General features: G+C 42.5%; 1 protein-coding gene across 1 annotated transcript in view; it reads left to right on the forward strand.

Moving 5' to 3' along the window:
* Positions 1 to 20,350, forward strand: part of LOC149307137 (transient receptor potential cation channel subfamily M member 1-like) — a 54,816-nt gene that overhangs the window by 24,994 nt on the left and 9,472 nt on the right. Inside the window, exons 9-22 of the mRNA XM_089538364.1 lie at positions 1,903 to 1,975; positions 2,299 to 2,399; positions 3,186 to 3,356; positions 4,566 to 4,700; positions 5,067 to 5,117; positions 6,612 to 6,647; positions 9,786 to 9,926; positions 10,689 to 10,718; positions 13,775 to 14,064; positions 14,345 to 14,573; positions 15,416 to 15,538; positions 16,842 to 16,973; positions 17,216 to 17,344; positions 19,177 to 19,428. Coding sequence (XP_089394490.1) covers positions 1,903 to 1,975; positions 2,299 to 2,399; positions 3,186 to 3,356; positions 4,566 to 4,700; positions 5,067 to 5,117; positions 6,612 to 6,647; positions 9,786 to 9,926; positions 10,689 to 10,718; positions 13,775 to 14,064; positions 14,345 to 14,573; positions 15,416 to 15,538; positions 16,842 to 16,973; positions 17,216 to 17,344; positions 19,177 to 19,428 — 1,893 coding nt within the window. The remainder of the gene's footprint in view (positions 1 to 1,902; positions 1,976 to 2,298; positions 2,400 to 3,185; positions 3,357 to 4,565; positions 4,701 to 5,066; positions 5,118 to 6,611; positions 6,648 to 9,785; positions 9,927 to 10,688; positions 10,719 to 13,774; positions 14,065 to 14,344; positions 14,574 to 15,415; positions 15,539 to 16,841; positions 16,974 to 17,215; positions 17,345 to 19,176; positions 19,429 to 20,350) is intronic.

Consider the following 20,350-nt stretch of genomic DNA (forward strand, 5'->3'; position numbering starts at 1 on the left):
TAAATCTTGCTCGCTCTTTCAAAAGGAATGTTAGGAGACCAATTTGATCAGATTATATATAAATCCCCGTGTTCCGGTTTGGAAATAAATGCTTGCAGACAGAATATCCAGCCCACTCGTTCATGTTTCCTTCTCTGCCAAATTCAACAAGTTTGTCTATGGTTTTGCAAGTCTCTGTGGCAAATTTAACCAGCATGGTGTGGAGGTTTGAGTATTGGACCACAATTTTGGAGACCAGAGTGCAGTTTCCAATCCAGCCATGGAAACTGACCAAGTGATCTGGAGTGAGTCACATACTCTCAGCCCTTCCAAAAACCCTGTGAAAGGTTTGCCTTAGGGTCACCATAAGTTGGAAATGATCATAGAATCATTGAGTTGGAAGAGACCACAAGGGCCATCCAGTCCAACCCCATTCTGCCATGCAGGAAATCTGAATCAAAGCATCCCCAACAGATGGCCATCCAGCCTCTGTTTGAAGACCTCCAATGAAGGAGACTCCATTATCCTCCGAGGAAGGAGTGTGTTCCACTGTCAGACAGCACTTACTGTCAGGAAGTTCCTCCTAATGTTGAGCTGGAATCTCCTTTCCTGGAGCTTGTATCCATTGTTCCGTGTTCTAGTCTCTGGAGCAACAGAAAACAAACTTGCTCCCTCCTCAATGTGACATCCCTTCAATGACTTGAAGACATACAACAACAAGAAAAGGGCCCTGTCCTCCAGTGCAGACTTGAGAGCAGACTTGAGAGCCTTGTGATAGAACCTACTGACTTGCATTGGAGCTGCTGATCCCCACCTTTGCTTCTCTCCTTTCTTCTGCCATGCAACATAGATGAATTTTGCAGGAGGTTTACTTGGCATCAGAGCCCCACCATCCAAAGATCACAGAATGGGCACTCATAAATAGGTAGAGAAGACTAGTCAAAAATATTTCCCAATATGGTCCAAAATGTTCTTCTCGTGTATTAAGAAACCCTAATGAAAAGATTCTTGGACTGATGAGAATTTTCACAGTTTGGGACTCATCCCATACAAAATTCACTTACGGTTGCTTTGCAGACAAAGCATCCTTTTTCTGTGTAAGAAATAATACTGTTGCTTATTATGCAGACAATGCTCTTTCCTGTGCAAACAACAACAACAAAAACCTACATATGAATTTTGTGTAGAATGAGTCTCAAACTGCAGTCTCCAAAAACGACCCAGTTTTCAAAGACCTTCTTTCAGTGAGAAAAAAAAAATCAATAAAATTACTAATTTTGTTCTTCAAGAAGAAAATTAGTGAATAATTACATCCCTGTTATAACAAGGCTTTCTTGAGTCCAAAACGCATTGCAGAAATGATGCAGTCTGAAACCCCTTTAACTGCCCTGGTTCAATACTAGGAAATTCTGGGAACCATGCATGGTTTTGTGAGACATTTAGCCTTCTCTTCAGAGAGTTCTGGTGCCACAATAAGCTACAATTCCCAGGATTCCCTAGCATTAAGCCAGGGCAGTTAAAGCGGTCTCAAACTGGATTGCTTCTGCAGTGTGTTTTGCACCGAAGCTAAAGAACAATGCCTTTTTTAGGGAAGCCTTTTTGCAGACAATCAAACCTTAGCTTTTCACTTAGAAGGCTTCAGATTGGTTTCGGGAAGAAGCTATGCTCTGAAACATAATTCATACGTACTTTTTTGGGTGCTGGAAGAATTAATAATCAGTTCATTGATCAAAAAATTATTCAACCTGGCATTTTTTGAGGATTAGATAGGTCTGTTTTTGTTGGTTCTGGGCTTATCTGCATCGGCCAGAAAACCTCCTTTTGGTACATGAACTGTAGAGTTAAACAGAGTTCTTCAGCAGATGGGAATGAATAGGGAAAAGGAGTGACTATTTATGTCTTTTCTTCTTTGCGGATATTTAGATCACTGTGTTCCGCATGGGATCCGAAGGACAGCAGGACATTGAGATGTCTATCTTGACAGCGTTGCTTAAAGGTGAGTTATGCAAACAAGGATGCAGGTGGCACATATAATGGATAAAGACACAGAGAGAAAAAACACTGGAGAACAATTTTATATCCATCTTCTGCAGCAAGACTTCTTTTCGTGCAAAAATTAAAACTTCAGCAAATACCCACAATTGAAAACTAAGCAGTCAAAGCCCAGTGTGGCATAGTGGTTTGACAGTTGGATTATGACTCTGGAGACCAGGGTTCAAATCTTTTATTTTCCTTCTTACTTAGTTTATTTATTTGGTGGAAAGATAAACCTGCCTGCATTGTAGGAAAGAAGTAACGCATCCTCCTGTGTTCCCATAGGTACCAATGCGTCCGCACCGGATCAGTTGAGTTTAGCCTTGGCTTGGAACCGGGTGGACATCGCACGCAGTCAGATCTTTGTCTTTGGACACCACTGGCCGGTAACAATTTTCGTAGCTAAATTATATGGTCATTTAAAAAAAAACAATTACAATTACAGCAGACCCTTGGTATCCGCTGGAGTTTAGTTCCAGGACCCAAAATCCATGGATGCTCAAGTCCCACTAGATACAATGGTGCAGCAAAATGTCAAAATCAAGGTTTGCTTTTTGAAATTTATGTCGTATGTACTTGACTATAAGTCGACCTCATGGATAAATCGAGGGCAGATTTTGGGTCCAAAATTATGGATTTTGATACGACCCATGGATCAGTCGAGGGTAAAACATAGGGGCATGTAATGAAGGATGTAAAGGATATATATGATTTAAAGTACAGAACTTACATTGACCCGTGAATAAGTCGGCTCAGTTTTTTTGGGTCAATTTTTAACTTAAATTTCTAGACTCATCCATGAGTATATACAGTATATATTTTAATGTATTCAAGCCTTGGATGGTTGAATCCATGGATAAAGAATCCATGGATACGGAGGGACAACTGTATCTAGTTTTTGTCCAAGCGTCCAGCCATCTCTGGTCATTTCTAAGGAAATCCTACGATTTGTAGTTTTACAACCTCTTTAGCCTCCTCTGCCAAAGAGCGCTGGTAAAATCACTATAGCTGTGTAACATGAAAGAGCCCAAAGTCTTTGTGTGGCTCTGTTTTGTCTTCAGATCTCTGGTTCCTTGCTCATCCAGATGTGGATTTGGTACTTCTGTGCACAGATTGTCCCGATGCGACCTCTTGGACCACTAAGCCACCATTTTGTTCCTTCTTAACTGCAGCCCTTGGGAAGCCTTACAGCCGCCGATGGAACAGGCCCCGAAAAGGAAAAGAAATCTCCAGTGCCTCAAGCAAAAGGAAGAGGGAAAGGAAAAGGAAAAAAGAAGGGAGGGAAGCAGAAGGAAGAGCCGGAGGAAGAAACGGACCCAAGGAAGCTTGAATTACTAAGCTGGGTGAGCTATGGCAATTTGTAAATACAGAAATATAGAAATATACGGATGCTAGATGAGTAAATTTGGATAAAGTCACTGGAGAAGAGGTAATATGAAATATCTTATCATAGAGGTAAAAGAAGACGAAAAACCGTTATAGGTTTTCTTTTGCTGTCGTTTGAAAAAGCCAGCCAGAAAACAATCTTTAAAGAAAAATGCGAAAGAAGCGTAAGGATACATGATTATCACACACACACACACACACACACACACAAGTGAGTAATTCCAGAAGAAAGTAAAAGTAATAACTATCAGAAAAATATGAAGAAGGAAGTAACAGTTTTCTTTTGTCTCTTAATATGTTTGATTAATGGTTGTTTTCTTGTTTGTGTGTATTGTTTTCAACTGTTAGATATCAATAAAATGTATTATATAAAAAAGAATGAAATGGTTAGATAGATAGATTAGATAGATAGATAGATACAGTTTTAGCTTTAAATTATATATATATATATATATGTAAAATTTTAAGCTAAAACTGTTTTTGAGTGTTTTTGAAATTGTAATTAGTATGTTTTATACAGTGGTACCCCGGGTTACGAAATTAATTCGTTCCGCCGCCGCTTTCGTAACCCGGAAACTTTCGCTAGCCGAAAAGCCCATAGGCGCTAATAGCGAAAGCCGCGATTTCGTGCGAAATCGCGCCGAAAAGCACCAAAAATTTTCTTCGTAACCCGGAATAACCTTCGTAACCCGGAACTATTTAATTGAATGGATTTTTTTCGTAACCCGGAAATTTCGTAAGGCGGCGCATTCGTATCCCGGGGTACCACTGTATTTATATTTATGTGGGTGGAGGGATGGGGACTGTGATAATTTATGATTTATTGTATTACGTAATTTTATTCCATATTGTAACCTGCCTTGATCCATAGGGAGAGGCTGGCTAGAAATAATAATAATAATAATAATAATAATAATAATAATAGATTATTTTCAAGAGGAAGAGAATACAAACCCCCAAACTGACCCAAAAAAGGACTCCATGGACATAAAGTGGACTTACACTTCCATGTGTCACTATCAGGATGCTAGACATTGCTTGGCATAAGTTTGCACAGATTTTAGCTTACCTTTGCAGGTTCAAGACCTTGGACAATCCAATTCTGATCTCTAGAAATATCACTGGATTTGGCATTTTTACTCAGTGGCGTATTTTGCTTTCTGCAGGTAAACTCCCTGGAGCAAGCAATGTTGGATGCCCTGGTCTTGGATCGGGTGGATTTTGTAAAGCTCCTGATTGAAAATGGAGTCAGCATGCAGCGTTTCCTCACGATCCCGCGGTTGGAGGAACTTTACAACACGGTGAGTAACAATGGTGGAAACTGCCCTGCCAGAACACAAAATGCTGGCAACCATAGCCTTAATGTAAATTCACCAGAGTGAAAACTCAAATGCTTAGCCCTTTTAGTCTGGGTCGGGATGTAAAAGGATCTTGCAGCACCTTTGAAATTAACTGAGAGGAAGAGGTTTGTAGCATAAGCTGATGCAAAAATAAAGCAGTTTGACACCACTTTAACTTCCATGGCTCAATGCTATGGGATCCTCGGATTTGTAGTTTGTTGATGCACCAAAGGAAGGCTAAATATCCCACAAAACATGGCCAGAAACTGGTGCAAACAGTCCTTTTAAGACATCGTCTGACAGTGCCTCTCTGTTGCCTTTTTTCAGAGATTGGGTCCACCAAACACCCTACATCTGCTTGTCAGGGATGTGAAAAAGGTAAGATAATGTGTGTGTTTGTGTAGGAAAAGAGATGCTGAGAAGAGCAACATACTTTTCATAATTCTTGACATCATGAGAAAAGGAAACATGATGCAATGTTGGTTGCTGGGTCACATGCATCACAAATGTTTTTTCTGGGGGCAAAAATCCCCATTTTCTCTTCATGATCAAGTGAGATTATAGAATGTGGGGTGCGAGCATCATGCACCAATGCCATGGCAAAAGCATGGAGTAGCTGACAAGGAGGAGTCAGGAATCTGGCATCTGTGGATTTAGCTGTAGTGCAGTCATTCTCTATCTCTACTGTCTTCCACTTTCTAGCATTATCATCTTTTCCAATGATTCATGCCATCTCATGATACGCCCAAAGTATGACAGCCTCAGTTCAATCACTTTGATTCTATGGAGAGATTAGGACGGATTTGCTGTTTGACCCATTTATTTGCCTTTGGGGGCAGTCTGTGGGGTCAGAGTGGGGTATAGGGAGTGGGTAAAGATGAGTTTTCTCCCTTTCTTACTATACTAAAGCTTAGGAATCATCCAAAGAAGATGACTGCCAGACAAAAGGAATAATAATTTTGTGGGTTTTTCGGGCTATGTGGCCTTATTCTAGAAGAGTTTATTCCTGACGTTTCGCCAGCATCTGTGGCTGGCATGGAAGAGAATGCTGGCATGGAAGAGAGTGGGATATACACACACACACACACACACACACACACACACACACACACTATGTAACCCTGGGTTGGGAGGAGTGATTTCCATGTTAATCTTTGTATTGTTCTCTTGTTGAATAACAAGTGACATATAAACCACTTCCGCTCAACCAACAATATATATATACCCCACTCTCTTTCATGCCAGCATTCTCTGAAGATGCCAGCCACAGATGCTGGAGAAACATCAGGGATAAACTCTTCTAGAACATGGCCACATAGCCCCTCAAAACCATGAAAAACTATGGATGCCTGCCATGAAAGCCTTTGACTTCACAAAAGAAATAATGTCTTCACCTATCCCAGAAATCCTTAACTAACAAGAAGTTGGAATGACCACTAATTTTTATTAGAAATATTCATATAGCAGGACAATTCTATCAAGGTCTTTTAGCCTTCATGGCTTAATGGAAATGCCAATGTCCACCTGCTGGAGGCGGATAACAAGGGATGAATGTTATCTTCATGCTTAGCTTGGTCTTATCTTGAACATGGAAAGGTAGACCGTATTGGCCTCTAGTCTGATCCAGTGGGGTATTTGATATATTGCTGTGTTAACTGGAGAGAAGAAGATTCCCAAATCAGAAAGGGCACATGGTGGGTCACAATGTTTAGATGACATCTATTAGATGAAATCTATGCATTTTGTGTGTTCATCTTTCACGTTTCGATGTCAACAATTTTCAATGTCATTAACATCCCATTGTATGTTTCTCCATCTCTCTCTTTCTCTCTCTCTGCTTCCATTGCATTCCCTTGGCTCTTTCTCACTCAGCGATTATCTGGGGGATTTGGATGGGTTAACATGGAGGTGAATGACTCACTTAGAACGTGGTATTGTCACCTTAGTTAGTTGCTGTCTCGCTTGTTGTAGACTAGACTCCCGTTGCATAAAAGGCACCCAACAGTAGAGCATTGTGTTCCCGTCGGCGCTGTAGGAGGTGTGCCAAGTTTTAATAGAAACGTCCAATCTTCAGCAACATGAGTGTAGAGGCTATACACAACTGCCTTGTTTACCAAATCTGGATGGTGGATTAATCAAAAGCTTGTTGGGCTTTGAGAGATTGCTAAGTGTAGTTAACATGGGTTTCCTAAATAGCAGCTGGCTGTTGGATTTCTGACCAGCATAGGATCCTGATAGCTCTCTAATGAAGCAGAATCCCGGAAGCGGATGACTCCAAAATTAATACAGAGAGGAACATCTGCTCCCAAATTGGGGCTTATGGTTTACCGTTGACTTTCATTCCTGATGCTCACTCCAGTCACTCAGTGTTCATGAGCAACGCTGGGTGCAGCGTCTTCAGCTGAAGGTCTTCTTCTGGAACCTCCTAGTCTGATGACCTTCCCATTAACCAAAGCACTGGGCTTCCTCAACCAAGGGTCCATGCCTTTGTAACTTCCTTTTGCTTCTCTGTAAGAAATGAACCATTGCCAGAAGGTGAATGAACAAACAGGAGAGATGCTAAGAAGACTAGAAGGAGCCTTCACATTCCCTGTAGCAGCTGTCAAAAATGAGAGCTGCTACAGGTGCCCAGAGACCTCTGAATATGTGGAGCTCATCCAGATGCTGTGTGAAGCTGAAGCTTTCTTTAGCAGTAGCAGAGGCTGCTTTGGCAGATCTTCAGGTATCCTTATTTTGCACCATATACACTAGTCCCTCCACATTTGCGGATTTGACTTTTGCAGATTTGATTACAGAGATGTTACACCACATCATTAATTCATCTCTTAGGGAAGGGCAGTTTCCATCTGCTTTGAAGACGGCCATAGTAAAACCTTTGTTGAAAAAGCCCTCCCTAAACCCCCTAATTCGGAACAATTATTGGCCTGTCTCGCTGTTACCATTTCTGGGGAAGGTGATTGAGAGGGCAGTTGCCTTCCAGCTCCAGGGGATCTTGGAGGAGACTGATTTTCTGGACCCATTTCAAACTGGCTTCTGGGTGGGCTATGGAGTTGAGACTGCCATGGTCGCCTTAGTCGATGACCTCCGTCTGGGCATGGACAGGGGTAGCGTGTCCCTGTTAGTGCTCTTGGACATCTCAGCGGCCTTCGATACCATCGACCATGGTATACTTCTGGATCGCCTGAGGGAGTTGGGTATTGGGGGCACTGCTTTACAGTGGTTCCGTTCCTACCTCTCGGGTAGATTCCAGATGGTGGAGCTGGGGGACTGTCGCTCCGACAAGAGGGCCCTTACATCTGGGGTCCCTCAAGGAGCGATTTTGTCCCCCATGCTATTCAACATTTACATGAAGCCGCTGGGAGAGATCATCCGGAGATATGGGGCGCGGTGTTATCAGTACGCTGATAACACCCAAATAGTCTTCTCTGTGTCTCCGACTGATGCAGTGACTAAGGAGAGCATCTCTCCTCTAAATGCCTGCTTGGAGTCAGTAATGAGCTGGATGAGGGAAAACAGACTCAGTTTGAATCCAGAGAAAACGGAAGTACTGGTGATAGGTTCTCCTGGTCCGGGGAAGGAAATTGGTCCACCTGTCCTGAATGGGGTCACACTCCCTGTGAAGGACTCTGTTCGCAGCCTGGGGGTGCTCCTGGACTCGTCGCTCCACCTCACATCTCAGGTGGATGCGACGGTCAGGAGCACCTGTTTTCAGCTTCGGCTGATACGCCAGCTGCGTCCCTACCTGGGCCGGGCTGACCTTGAAACCGTGGTACATGCTCTGGTAACCTCTTATTTGGACTTCTGTAGCGTGCTCTACATGGGGCAACCCTTGTACCAAACTCGGAAGCTACAATTGGTGCAGAACATGGCTGCTAGACTGGTCACTGGATGCTCCAGGGCCAGTCATATAACACCTGTATTGAAAGATCTCCATTGGCTGCCCATTCACTTCGAGCGCAATACAAGGTGTTGGTTATTACCTATAAAGCCCTAAATGGCTTGGGCCCAGGGTACTTGGAGGACCGCCTCTCCCCGTCCAATCCGCCCCACACTCTCAGGTTGGGTGGGAAACATCTTTTGTCTATTCCAAGTGCTCATTATAGTGCAACACAGAGGGCATTTTCAATCTCAGCCCCCAGATTATGGAATACCCTGCCCGACGAGCTCCACACAGCCTCATCCCTTGATGGATTTAAGAGGATGCTAAAAACTTTCCTTTTCCGTCAAGCTTTTCCCCCTATGAGTTGATGTTTTATTATCTGTTTTTAGATTGTTATTTGATGTTTTAATGCTGTTTTTTGCTGTTTTTATACTGTCTTTTAATGTGTACACCGCTATGATCTTGAAAAAGGAATAGCGGTATATAAGAATAAAGAATAATAATAATTATTATTCACGGATTTTATTAATATGCTCTTCTTGTCAGTGGAGATTGACGTGAGGGCAGTTAACAACAACAAAAAGGAATATCTAGGTCTTCCAGCACAACTCTATTGTCAACTTTAATCAAAAGTTGCACTGAAGGACCTAGAGATTCCTAGAGAGAACACTTAGCTAGCGTTTGTAGCTCCTCCGGCACAATTCTATGGTCAATGTTTGGCAGGTGTTGACCACAGAGTTGCACTGGAGGACTTAGAGATTCCTAGAGAGATGTCCTCTCAGATAAATACATAGTGTGTTTGTTATTTGTGGTTTTTCCACATTCACAGGGGGTCATGTGCCCCTAAGCCCAGTGAATATGGAGGGACAAGTGTATAGTGTTGTTTATTTTGCACCATAGATATAGCACCATCAATGTACCTGCAATAAAAACTCAAAAGCCCAGCCCTGTCAAGGGCATCCAATCAAAAATATATACAGTTTGCTGGGGTTAGGGGCATAACCCACCACCACTGCAAAAGTGAGGAATATAGGCATGCTATTTTTAGATAGATAGATAGATAGATAGATAGATAGATAGATAGATAGATAGCTGAGAGAATAAATATATGATCTTCCTGTCTGTATTATTTTGGGAAATGATGACATTTCAGTTGGGATTTCCAGGGCAACCTGCCTCCAGATTACCACATCAGCCTCATTGACATTGGCCTGGTGCTAGAATATCTCATGGGGGGAGCGTATCGCTGCAACTATACGCGGAAGAGCTTCCGAACCCTGTACAACAATTTATTTGGACCAAAGAGGGTAAGAATCAGTTGAAGCTATCACCAGCTCCTCACAGGAATTACACATTGGTTTTGTCTCCATAGTCAATCTTGTGCAGAAGATATTAACGGTTCATCTGAACACCATAATGTGCTTTATGTAGGGCTGCCCTTGATGATCACTCAGCAGTTGCAACTAGTGCAAAATGCCAAGGCTGGATTGCTAACTGGATCACCATCCAGAAACCATGTAGCACCAGTTTTAATGGAATTGCACTGGCTGCCACTATGCTTCTGTTCTGAATTCAAGGTGCTGCTGAGAACATTTAAAGCCCTATATGGCTCCAGACCCCAATACCTGAAGGGTTGTTGTTGCTGTTGCGTGCCTTCATGTCATTTCCAACTTATGGCAACCCTAAGGCGAACCTATGTTGGAGTTTTCTTTGCATGATTTGTTCAGAGGGAGTTTGCCTTTGCCTTCCTCTGAGGCTGAGAGATTGTGACTTGTCCAAGTTCACCAAGTGGGTTTCCGTGGCGGAGCAAGGATTTGAATCTTGATCCCCATAGTCCAACACTGAAACCACTATGCCACACTGGCTGTCTATACATGAAGGATTAGCCTTCTTTACATATTTTTGCATGAGAACTGTTGGAGGAACCATCTTCTGTGTTCCATGGTGGACAGGACAATACATTGTGGGAGGACATGGGTGAGAGACTCCTCTGTTGACAAATTAAACATTGTTGCATAATAAACTAATATTTCCTTCCCTCTTTTGTTTCTTTCCTCTTAAACATGCAGCCTAAAGCTCTCAAGCTTCTAGGGATGGAGGTAAGGTTTTGTTTCATCACATAAGTAGAACTCTCCACTTCTCACTTTGATTCCCTAATTTTAGAAGCAAATGTCCAAGATAACTGACCAACAGTCCGCCTAACTGGTTTGCTTCTGCCACGTTGCATCTTCATAAAGAGCTCGGGTTTTCTCCAGGTAGCAGGATGGATCGTGACCCAAACTGCACATAGCAGGTCAATCCAAAGGTGTTGCAAGGTTTTGGGTGGATGTGCTGCACAGCTGTTTCCCAGGTGCTCTATAATGCCCATCGAATTTGTCCTGGTTTGATAGCAATGGTCCCAATTAATCCTCTCTCCTCCCACTATTTCAGCTACTTTAAAATGTCCCAGTTTCTCTCTCCTCCTCCCACTTTCCCCTGCATCCTCAGCTTACTTCCATTGCTTCAAACTGAGTTCCAAGTGCAAAAGTAGTTTATACTTCATTAACCCAGGTCCAAAACAAAGTGCAGAAATAATCCAGTTTGAGACTGCTTTAACTGCCCTGACTCAATGCTAGGGGATTCTGGAAACTGCAGTTTTGTGAGACGTCTAGCCTTCTCTGTCAGAGACATGCTTTGGTCCCACAATAAACTACAATTCCCAGGATTCCCTAGCACTGAGCTGGGGCAGTTAAAGCAGTCTCAAACTACATTATTTCTGCAGTGTGTTTTGGACCTCAGTGAGGGAAGGGGAGAGGAAAGACTGAATCTTGCCCTACTCAGTCAAGGGAAAATCAAACCTAAGCAAACCTATGGGTCCCAATGCTTGTGCATTTTTTCTCATTAATAACATTTGCCGTCTCGACAACACTCTGTTTGGCCATATCTGTCCCAGTTTTCACCCATGAAATGTTGGAAAGTATGTCATATGGCATTGACCACTGGATTGGGTCCCTTCTCTTTACCATGCGGTCTCATTTCATTTTGTCCCTAACAGCGTCTCCATTTTCTTGGAACCTGAGACCCCCTGAAACTTGCTAAGTCTCCCACCTGGATAAAGGGGAACATTTCTGCACAGGAAATATCTAAGCCCTTGCTCCAAAAAGGCATTGGCACACATTGTTATATCACAGTAGAAAAATCACTTATAAAACTACATAAACACAAAGCCAAGCCCGTTGCTCTGAAAGCTGGTAAGCAGCTTTGCGCTGTACAAAGGAAGCATCAACAATGCTTAATCTTCTTTGAAATCTCTTTGTATTTTCTGGAAGCCGCAGAACAAACTCTCTGACTCTGCCAAGACAGAAGGTCTCCTGGTTTAGCAAGCCTAGAAGGCCCAGAGCTAGAGATGTGACAAGTTCTCCTAACACTGCAATGAGTAACGGGGTGAATTTCTAAACACTGTGGCCAGAATCTTGTTGGATATTCCCAGTTAGAGAAGACCCACACAGTCACCTGTTGAATGATGAGTCAATAATAAATTAATTCAGTTAATTCAATGGGTCTACTCTAGTAGTAAGGCCTGATTATAGGAGTTAGTTGTATCATGGAACAGGAATGAATGACCTTTTGCAAATGACTTTCCATCTTCTCATTTAGTCAACAGTTATAACTTGGTTTTCTTCCTATGAAATTACATACCCATCTACCCAAACCATGGTGTTTCATACCCTTGAAAAGCCCTGCTTTGTTATTTATGCCTCCCTTTCCCAGTTCCTTATTTCCTTGTTGTATCCCTGTAGTAATGTTCCACCCTCCTTGTCCCTTTAGGAAATGGGATAGTTATCCCTTTGGTGAGTCCTGCATAAGTAAAGAGGAGAGATTCCCTGCTCAAAGGTGAAAGTTTAGCTTTCTAAGGACTCTCTTTCTCATCTTCTCCTTTCACCTGTTCTTTCGCTTGTTCTCTGCACGGTATCCAAAAATAAAATGAATGTGGGCATTCATGTTCTTGCTATTTTATATATAAGAAAAGATTCCACTTGCACTTGCCAGAGGTTGCAATCCAGGGGGGTTACTCTGGCTTCTTGAATTCATTCACCAACTCATTCGCCGGGCAATAACACCAATAATTTTGTCCATAGTTCTAAACACAGTAGCCAAATGGCAAAAATGGAAAACAAAGCCCATTTTGCTAAAGAAATATTGCCTGCAGAGTGATCCCTGCTGCGATTGCTATGGAAAGGCTCTCTTATACAGGTATACTTCAGTTAACAAAGCAGATGTGTTCCTCCTTTAACAGAAAATTTAGTTCCAGGGGCATGGGAAGAATAGGAATTGGTTCCTACATCACAAAAAAAATGAACAGTTTGATTATGTTTCACCGAACCTTTTATCCAAAACTAACAACATACAAACGTGAAATGAAACAACCAAGTTGGGTAAAGTATTGCATAAGTATACAAGAACATTTTGAACCTTCCAAAGACCACTTGAAGGCTGCATCCAAAATGCATCCATGGATGACTTTTCCATTCACCAGCTCCCACTTTTCTTATGATTTCTATTTTGTTGGCCAAACCTATAGAGCTATGCTTCTAATTTTTTATTTTAACATCTAGCAGGGAGCTTAGGAGGCAAGCTTCCCTGCACTTCCCTTTTTGCTGTTCACACATGCTCAATAAGGGATTACCTTGCCTGTTGTAGGAGACACACACAACCATGGTAGGATTAGCTAGAGAAGAACCTCATTCTCCCTTATCTCAAGCTTTGCTGCATTGTATAGTACAGACAAGCTTATGCAACACAACATGGAAAGTCTGTGTCCCTCCAGCCCTCCTGCACCGTCCTCCCAATGCTGATGCTGCTAGAAATGATCCATTTAGACATAGGATAAGGAAGAAGGTGGACTAGGCAGGCATAAAAAGTCTTGGGAAAAGGAACCTCACCGTCAAAGGCTTTGGTAGCTGGGGTATGCCTGTATTAATAATTTACGCACATCATAATTTTGCATGCTGATATTTCCTGATTTCGTCTCCTGTCTACAACTAAGCAACAGTGCATGGACTTTTTGCTAAACATTTTCCTGCATCTCTTTCTCTTTGCCAAACTATTTATGGCCTTGCATAGTGTGAGCAAACAGTATCCTCAGTGCAAACTTAATTCCCTTCCTCCTTCCTAGGATGATGAGCCTCCAAGCAAAGGCAAGAAGAAGAAGAAGAAAAAGGAGGAGGAGATTGACATCGACGTGGACGATCCGGAGGTCAGCCGCTTCCAGTACCCCTTCCATGAGCTCATGGTTTGGGCGGTGCTGATGAAGCGCCAGAAGATGGCCCTTTTCCTTTGGCAGCGGGGCGAGGAATCCATGGCCAAGGCTCTGGTGGCTTGCAAACTCTACAAAGCCATGGCCCACGAGTCTTCGGAGAGCGAGTTGGTGGATGACATCTCCCAAGACTTGGACAACAACTCCAAGTTAGTCTGTGTTCTGTTGCAAAATGCAGCATAATACCAAGCTTCCCAAGGCTTTAGTGTTGAACACCGACCTGATTTATTGATATAAAATAAGCTTTATTGATGGGAAATGATGCAACAGATGGTCTACCATGAAGAAGCATTCTTTTGCCAAGAAAAGTACTAATAGGGAGAATGCTGGGATGTGGGATTCTGTGGGGAATTGGTCCCTAAGTCCCAAGTAGTTGCCCACTGGCTGGCCATTGGATGTGATTCTTTCCTGCCCCCTTGTTTTCTGCAGGGATTTTGGCCAGTTGGCTGTGGAGCTTCTGGACCAGTCCTACAAACACGATGAGCAGGTGGCCATGAAGCTCCTGACCTATGAGCTGAAAAACTGGAGCAATTCCACCTGCTTGAAACTTGCGGTGGCAGCCAAGCACCGGGACTTCATTGCACACACTTGCAGCCAGATGTTACTCACAGACATGTGGATGGGGAGGCTGCGGATGCGGAAGAACCCGGGTCTCAAGGTAACTGCTGAATGGTGTCTTCTGTAGATGCTCTTGTCCACTGGTTTTGTTCAAAGGGTATACCTCACTTGTACTAGCACCGCACATCAATGTTGTTGACTTTTGACCCTGATCTTGACTGTTGCATGAGTAAGAGCTAGCACATGTCATGAGTAAGAACTGCCACATGGTGAGGGCTAGGAGAAACCAGGACCTTTGGGTGATAGCAAGCTCTTGCTGAATAACCCTCCCTTGGAAAACAGATCATGTCCAATTCCTTTTTGTTTTAGGAGACTAGTTAAAAGGTGGATGATTGGGAAGGCTCTCATAGCAGCAGGCTAAGGAGGCTGCCATTTCTGAAGAACCCAAGAACCTTCAGAAAGTATGAAAGCAGACTCCAGAGCGAAAATACCTCTCCCACTCTGTGTCTCTAGATTCCTGAATCGAAAGATACACCGTCCCTTAGCATGGAAGGCCTGTTTCGCTTCCCTAGCTCATACTTACTGGAAGATCACTCCTCTGCTATGGATTCCTTCTCAAAGACATCTAATCTTCTCCACATTTTAATTGCAGTGAAATCCATACATGTGAAGTTGTATGAAGAATGGCTTCCTTACAGTCTACTGCGTATCATTTTCATTGGGGTTGTTTCTTATTTTGTTTTACATTTTCACTATTTGGAGTGTGTTTTTTTAAATGGATGACCATTATTCATTTTTGCCTACTGAATTTTATCATGCAAGCTAGCATGTAATAACTAACAATCAGTAAATCTTATCAACTAAAAGATACAAGTGAAGGAGACGTGTCTCTGGATGCTATCCTGATGTTCCATAGTCAAGTTGTCTCTCCTTCTTCTGCAGGTTATAATGGGGATCCTGCTTCCTCCGACCATCTTGTTCCTGGAGTTTCGCACCCACGATGACTACTCCTACCAAACGTCAAAGGAGAACGAAGTTGGGAAAGAAAAGGATGAGGACAATGCGGTCAGTATGGACCCTTTCCAGAATGGGTTAAAACAGCAGCAAAGAGCACAGCTGGTCTTTGTTCAATAATTGTTAAACCTATGCTGCCATTTCTTTGAGTGGATGAATGACAGAATCATAGAATCATACAAGTTGGAAGGGACCACAAAGGCCCCCTAGCCCAGCTTCTACCATTCATAATGCACAAGTAAAGCACTCCTCAATGATGCCCATCTGCTTAAAATCCTCCAGTGATGGAAAATCCAGCACCCTTTGAAGCAATCTATTCCATGTTTGAATAGCTCTTACAGTAGGGGAAAAAAGTTCTTCCTAATGTTAAGGTGGAATCTCTTTTCCTGGAGCTTGTATTCATTGCTCCATTGTGTCCTAGTCTTTGGAGCTGCAGAAAACAAGCTTGCTCCCTCCTCAATATGACATCCTTTCAAGTATTTAAACAGGGCTGTCATATATCATATCACATCATATCATATCATAGTAGTAAATTTAGTGTATATGTTTATATTTGCTTTTTTAAGATTAGACTTCTAATAAAGACTATATATATATATGAAGTTCTTCCTAATGTTGAGGTGGAATCTCTTTTCCTATAGCTAGAATCCATTGCTCCGGGTCCTAGTCTCTGGAGCAGCAGAAAACAAGCTTGCTCCCTCCTCAATATGACATCCCTTCAAGCATTTAAACAGGGCTATCATATCACATCTTAACCTTCTCTTCTCCAGGATAAACATACCTATTTTCCTCAGTCGTTCCTCATAAGCCTTTTCCAGAATGTTGATCATCTTGATCACCCTTCTCTGGATGCATTTTATTTTATTTTATTGCAGGTCTCCTACGTTGACACATAACTTTATTACATGCTCCTTAATACAAGCAACAAAGCAGATACTATTTAACAAAATATAGTTTACATACATAAGCCAACATCCAAAGTTTTTCCTCTGGATGCCTTTTAGTTGGTCCATATCCTTCTTGAACCGTGGTGCCCAGAACTGGAAACTGTATTCCAGATGAGATCTGACCAAAGCAGAATAGAGTGGCACTACTACTTTTATTAACGCACTATGCATTTATTAATTAATCACGTTGGCTTTTTGGGCTGCTGCATCACACTGTTGGCCCATGTTTGTGATTTACATAGATCTGTTTCACAGGTATGGCTTTCAAGCTAGATGTCACCCAACCTAAATCTGTGCATTTCATTTTCCCTGCCTTGATGTAGTGCCTTATATTTATCCCTGATGAGACTCATTTACATCACAGACTGACAATGAATGGACTGTTCCTTTGCTTTTTATTTTTCCAGGACCCAAATGCTGATACCGGTTCCCGAAAGGGAGATGAAGAAGATGGAAACAAAAAGCAAAGGAGCCTTCCCATTGGGACAAAGATCTATGAATTCTACAACGCACCCATTGTGAAGTTTTGGTTTTACACAGTAAGCCACAATCACATCCCATTTCTTCTGTGAAAACAACATTTTCAGTTTTTAACTGACTAGTGCAAAACGTCATTAATCGGAAGTAACAAAGACCGACATGGAAAGTCTCACTGTATAGTAATTTTTCCAAGCTCTGGAAGTGTCCTTTTTGTAATGGCCATTATGAAACATATCTACAAATGAGAGCATGACATGAACGCATGAATATCTAATGCGACGTCTCTTCTTCCTTTCCCCAGATCTCATACTTGGGCTACTTAATGATGTTCAACTACATAATCCTGGTCCGGATGGACCGTTGGCCATCACTCCAAGAGTGGATTGTCATCTCATACATCGTGACCCTGGCCTTAGAGAAAGTGAGAGAGGTAAGTAGAACCGTAGCTGTGGTTGTGCTGATACCCACAAAAACACGAATATTTTTATTGTTTATTTCTTGCAAAAAATAGGTTATCAGCGGTCTCATGACTCACAAAAACTGACATCCACAAGGAACGGGGCAACAAATTCATATTTTTGTGGATATCATGCTCTTTTGAGTTGATCATAGAATCATAGAATCATAGAGTTGGAAGAGACTGCACGGGCCATCAAGTCCAACCCCATTCTGCCATGCAGGAAATCCAAATCAAAGCATCCCTGACAGATGGCCATCTAGCCTCTGCTTAAAGACCTCCAAGGAAGGAGACTCCACTACACTCGGAGGAAGGAGTGTGTTCCACTGTCGAACAGCCCTTACTCTCAGGGAGTTCTTCCTAATGTTGAGGTGGAATCTCTTTTCCTGTAGCTTGCATCCATTTCTCTGGGTCCTGTTTTCTGGAGCAGCAGAAAACAAGCTTGCTCCCTCCTCAATATGACATCCTTTCAAATATTTAAACAGGGCTCTTAACCTTCTCTTCTCCAGGCTAAACCTCCCCAGTTCCCTGAGTCGTTCCTCATAGGGCATGGTTTCCAGACCTTTCACCATTTTAGTCGCCCTCTTTTGGACACAAGGCTCCAGTTTCTTAACATCTTTTTTAAATTGTGGTGCCCAGAACTGGACACAATATTCCAGGTGGGGCCTGACCAGAGCAGAATATAGTGGCACTATTACTTCTCTTGATCTAGACACTATACTTTTATTGATGCAGCCTAAAATTGCATTGGCCTTGTTAGCTGCCGCATCGCACTGTTGACTCATGTTCAACTTGTGGTCTACTTGGACTCCTAGATCCCTTTCACACATAGTTTCATTCAGCCAGGTGTCTTCTATCCTATATCTGTGCATTTCATTTTTCCACCCTAAGTGCAGTACCTTACATTTCTCCGTGTTGAATTTCATTTTGTTAGCTTTGGCCCAGCTTTCTAGTCTATTCAGGTCATTTTGAATGTTGATCCTGTCCTCTGATCCACCTGTATTAAGACCAGGAGATAGGAGAAATGGAGTGAGAGCTGCAGAAGTTTCTGTTTCTGCAAATTCCCACTTTATTTCTGGGAAGGAGGCAGCAATCAGTGAATTTTTCTCTTCAGTCTCCAAATTTCTAGCTCTACAGAGAAAGAGAGATAGATTGTGGAAATCGTTCACACCTAGAACACTACTATTTGCTGTGTTTGCATTTGTTTGGAAATTTTGTTTGGATGCCACTTTTCTTTGGATGCATAAACTTCACTTCTAAATGCTGAAATGGAACTTTAACTTTCTGAAACGCTGGATGGAAATTTCATTTGTGGAGAAAGGCGGGATATAAATCAAATAAATAAATAAATAAATAATAGAGGAGGGCAATGCCCCAGTTTTGCTGTCCTCATAGCTTGGTTTGCCTTCCTTGCAAAGATCCCAGCTCAAGACCAGCTGGATGTATATTTCTGATGAGTCTTCATGTCCAAAGTCACCACAATTTCCTCCAAACTTCTATTTGTTCGAAACTGTGTCCAAATCTGCCTGCAGAAATAATGCAGAAATTGGCACTGCTTTAACCTGTCCTGGCTCCAAACTACATATCCTGGGATTTGTAGTTTGCTGTGGCCTCAGAGCTCTCTGACAACGAAGGCTAAATATCTCACAAAACCACAAATCCCAGAATTCCATATGATGAAGTTATAGCGAAGTCAAACTGCATTATTTCTGCACTGCAGATTCAGCTTGCAACTCACAGATACTCCGTCTTTCCACTTTCCTTCCTCTCCTTCTCTCTCCCTTCCCTCCCTGCTTTGTTTTCAGATTTTGATGTCAGAGCCTGGTAAATTAAGTCAGAAAATAAAAGTGTGGCTACAGGAATATTGGAACATCACCGACCTGGTTGCCATTTCCGTGTTCATAATTGGGGCCATCCTTCGCTTGCAAAACCAGCCTTACATGGGTTACGGGAGAGTGATCTACTGCGTGGATATCATTTTCTGGTACATCCGTGTCCTGGACATTTTTGGCGTGAATAAGTACCTGGGACCTTACGTCATGATGATTGGGAAAATGGTGCGTAACTCTATGCTAAAACCAGGATAGGGAACAGGTATTAGAGTTTGCATTACAAAAGCACACAATGGAAATACAGAACAAGTTGTTGATAACGTGTGTGTGTGTGTTTTCTAGACTGTTGTTGCTCTGTGCCTCCAATTTTTTTTTTAACTTATGGCAACCCTTACGCGAATCTATCATAGGGTTTTCCTGGCATGTTTCTTCAAAAGGGCTTTGCCTTTGCCATCCTCTGATCCTGATCCCAGTGCTTTTTTATGCTCAAGCGGGCATTTGAACCCGGGTCCCCAGAGTCTAACATTTAAAACTATACCTATCAGGGCATAAATACTCCAAAGAGGCCTAAATACCCTAAAGCAGTGCTTGCCAAATTTTGATCCTCCCAGCATTTTGGACTTTAACTCCGCAAAGCCCTAGAAATTTAGCCAACAATCAGTATGTCTGGAGGATGGGAAACACTGCTCTAAAGACACCAGATCCCATCTGATCTTGGAAGCTGAGCAGGATCAACCCTGGTTAGTACTTGCATGGGAGGCCACCAATAAATCCCAGGTGCTGGAGGCTATATTTCAGAGGAAGGAACTGGCAAAACCACTCTTCCTTGTCTAAGAAAACGCTAGGAAATTCATGGCATCATAAGGCAACAGGTGACTAGAAGGCACCAGATCCCATCTGATCTTGGAAGCTAATCAGCATCAGGCTTGGTTAGTACTTGGATGGGAGATCACCAATGAAGACCAGGTGCTGTAGATTATAATCAGAGGAAGGAACTAGCAAAACCACCTCTGTCTTCCTTGCCTAAGAAAACCTTATGAGATCCATGGGGTCACTATAAATTGACAGATGACTTCGAACATTTCACAAATGAAAACCAGGATACATGTGGCCAAGCAACATCAGAATGTGGTCAGGACAGCAAAAG

The sequence above is a fragment of the Sceloporus occidentalis genome, unplaced genomic scaffold (genome assembly GCF_023333645.1).
Source record: "Sceloporus occidentalis isolate IW3139 unplaced genomic scaffold, rSceOcc1.0.p SCAF_9, whole genome shotgun sequence".
NCBI classification, from domain to species: Eukaryota; Metazoa; Chordata; class Lepidosauria; order Squamata; family Phrynosomatidae; genus Sceloporus; species Sceloporus occidentalis.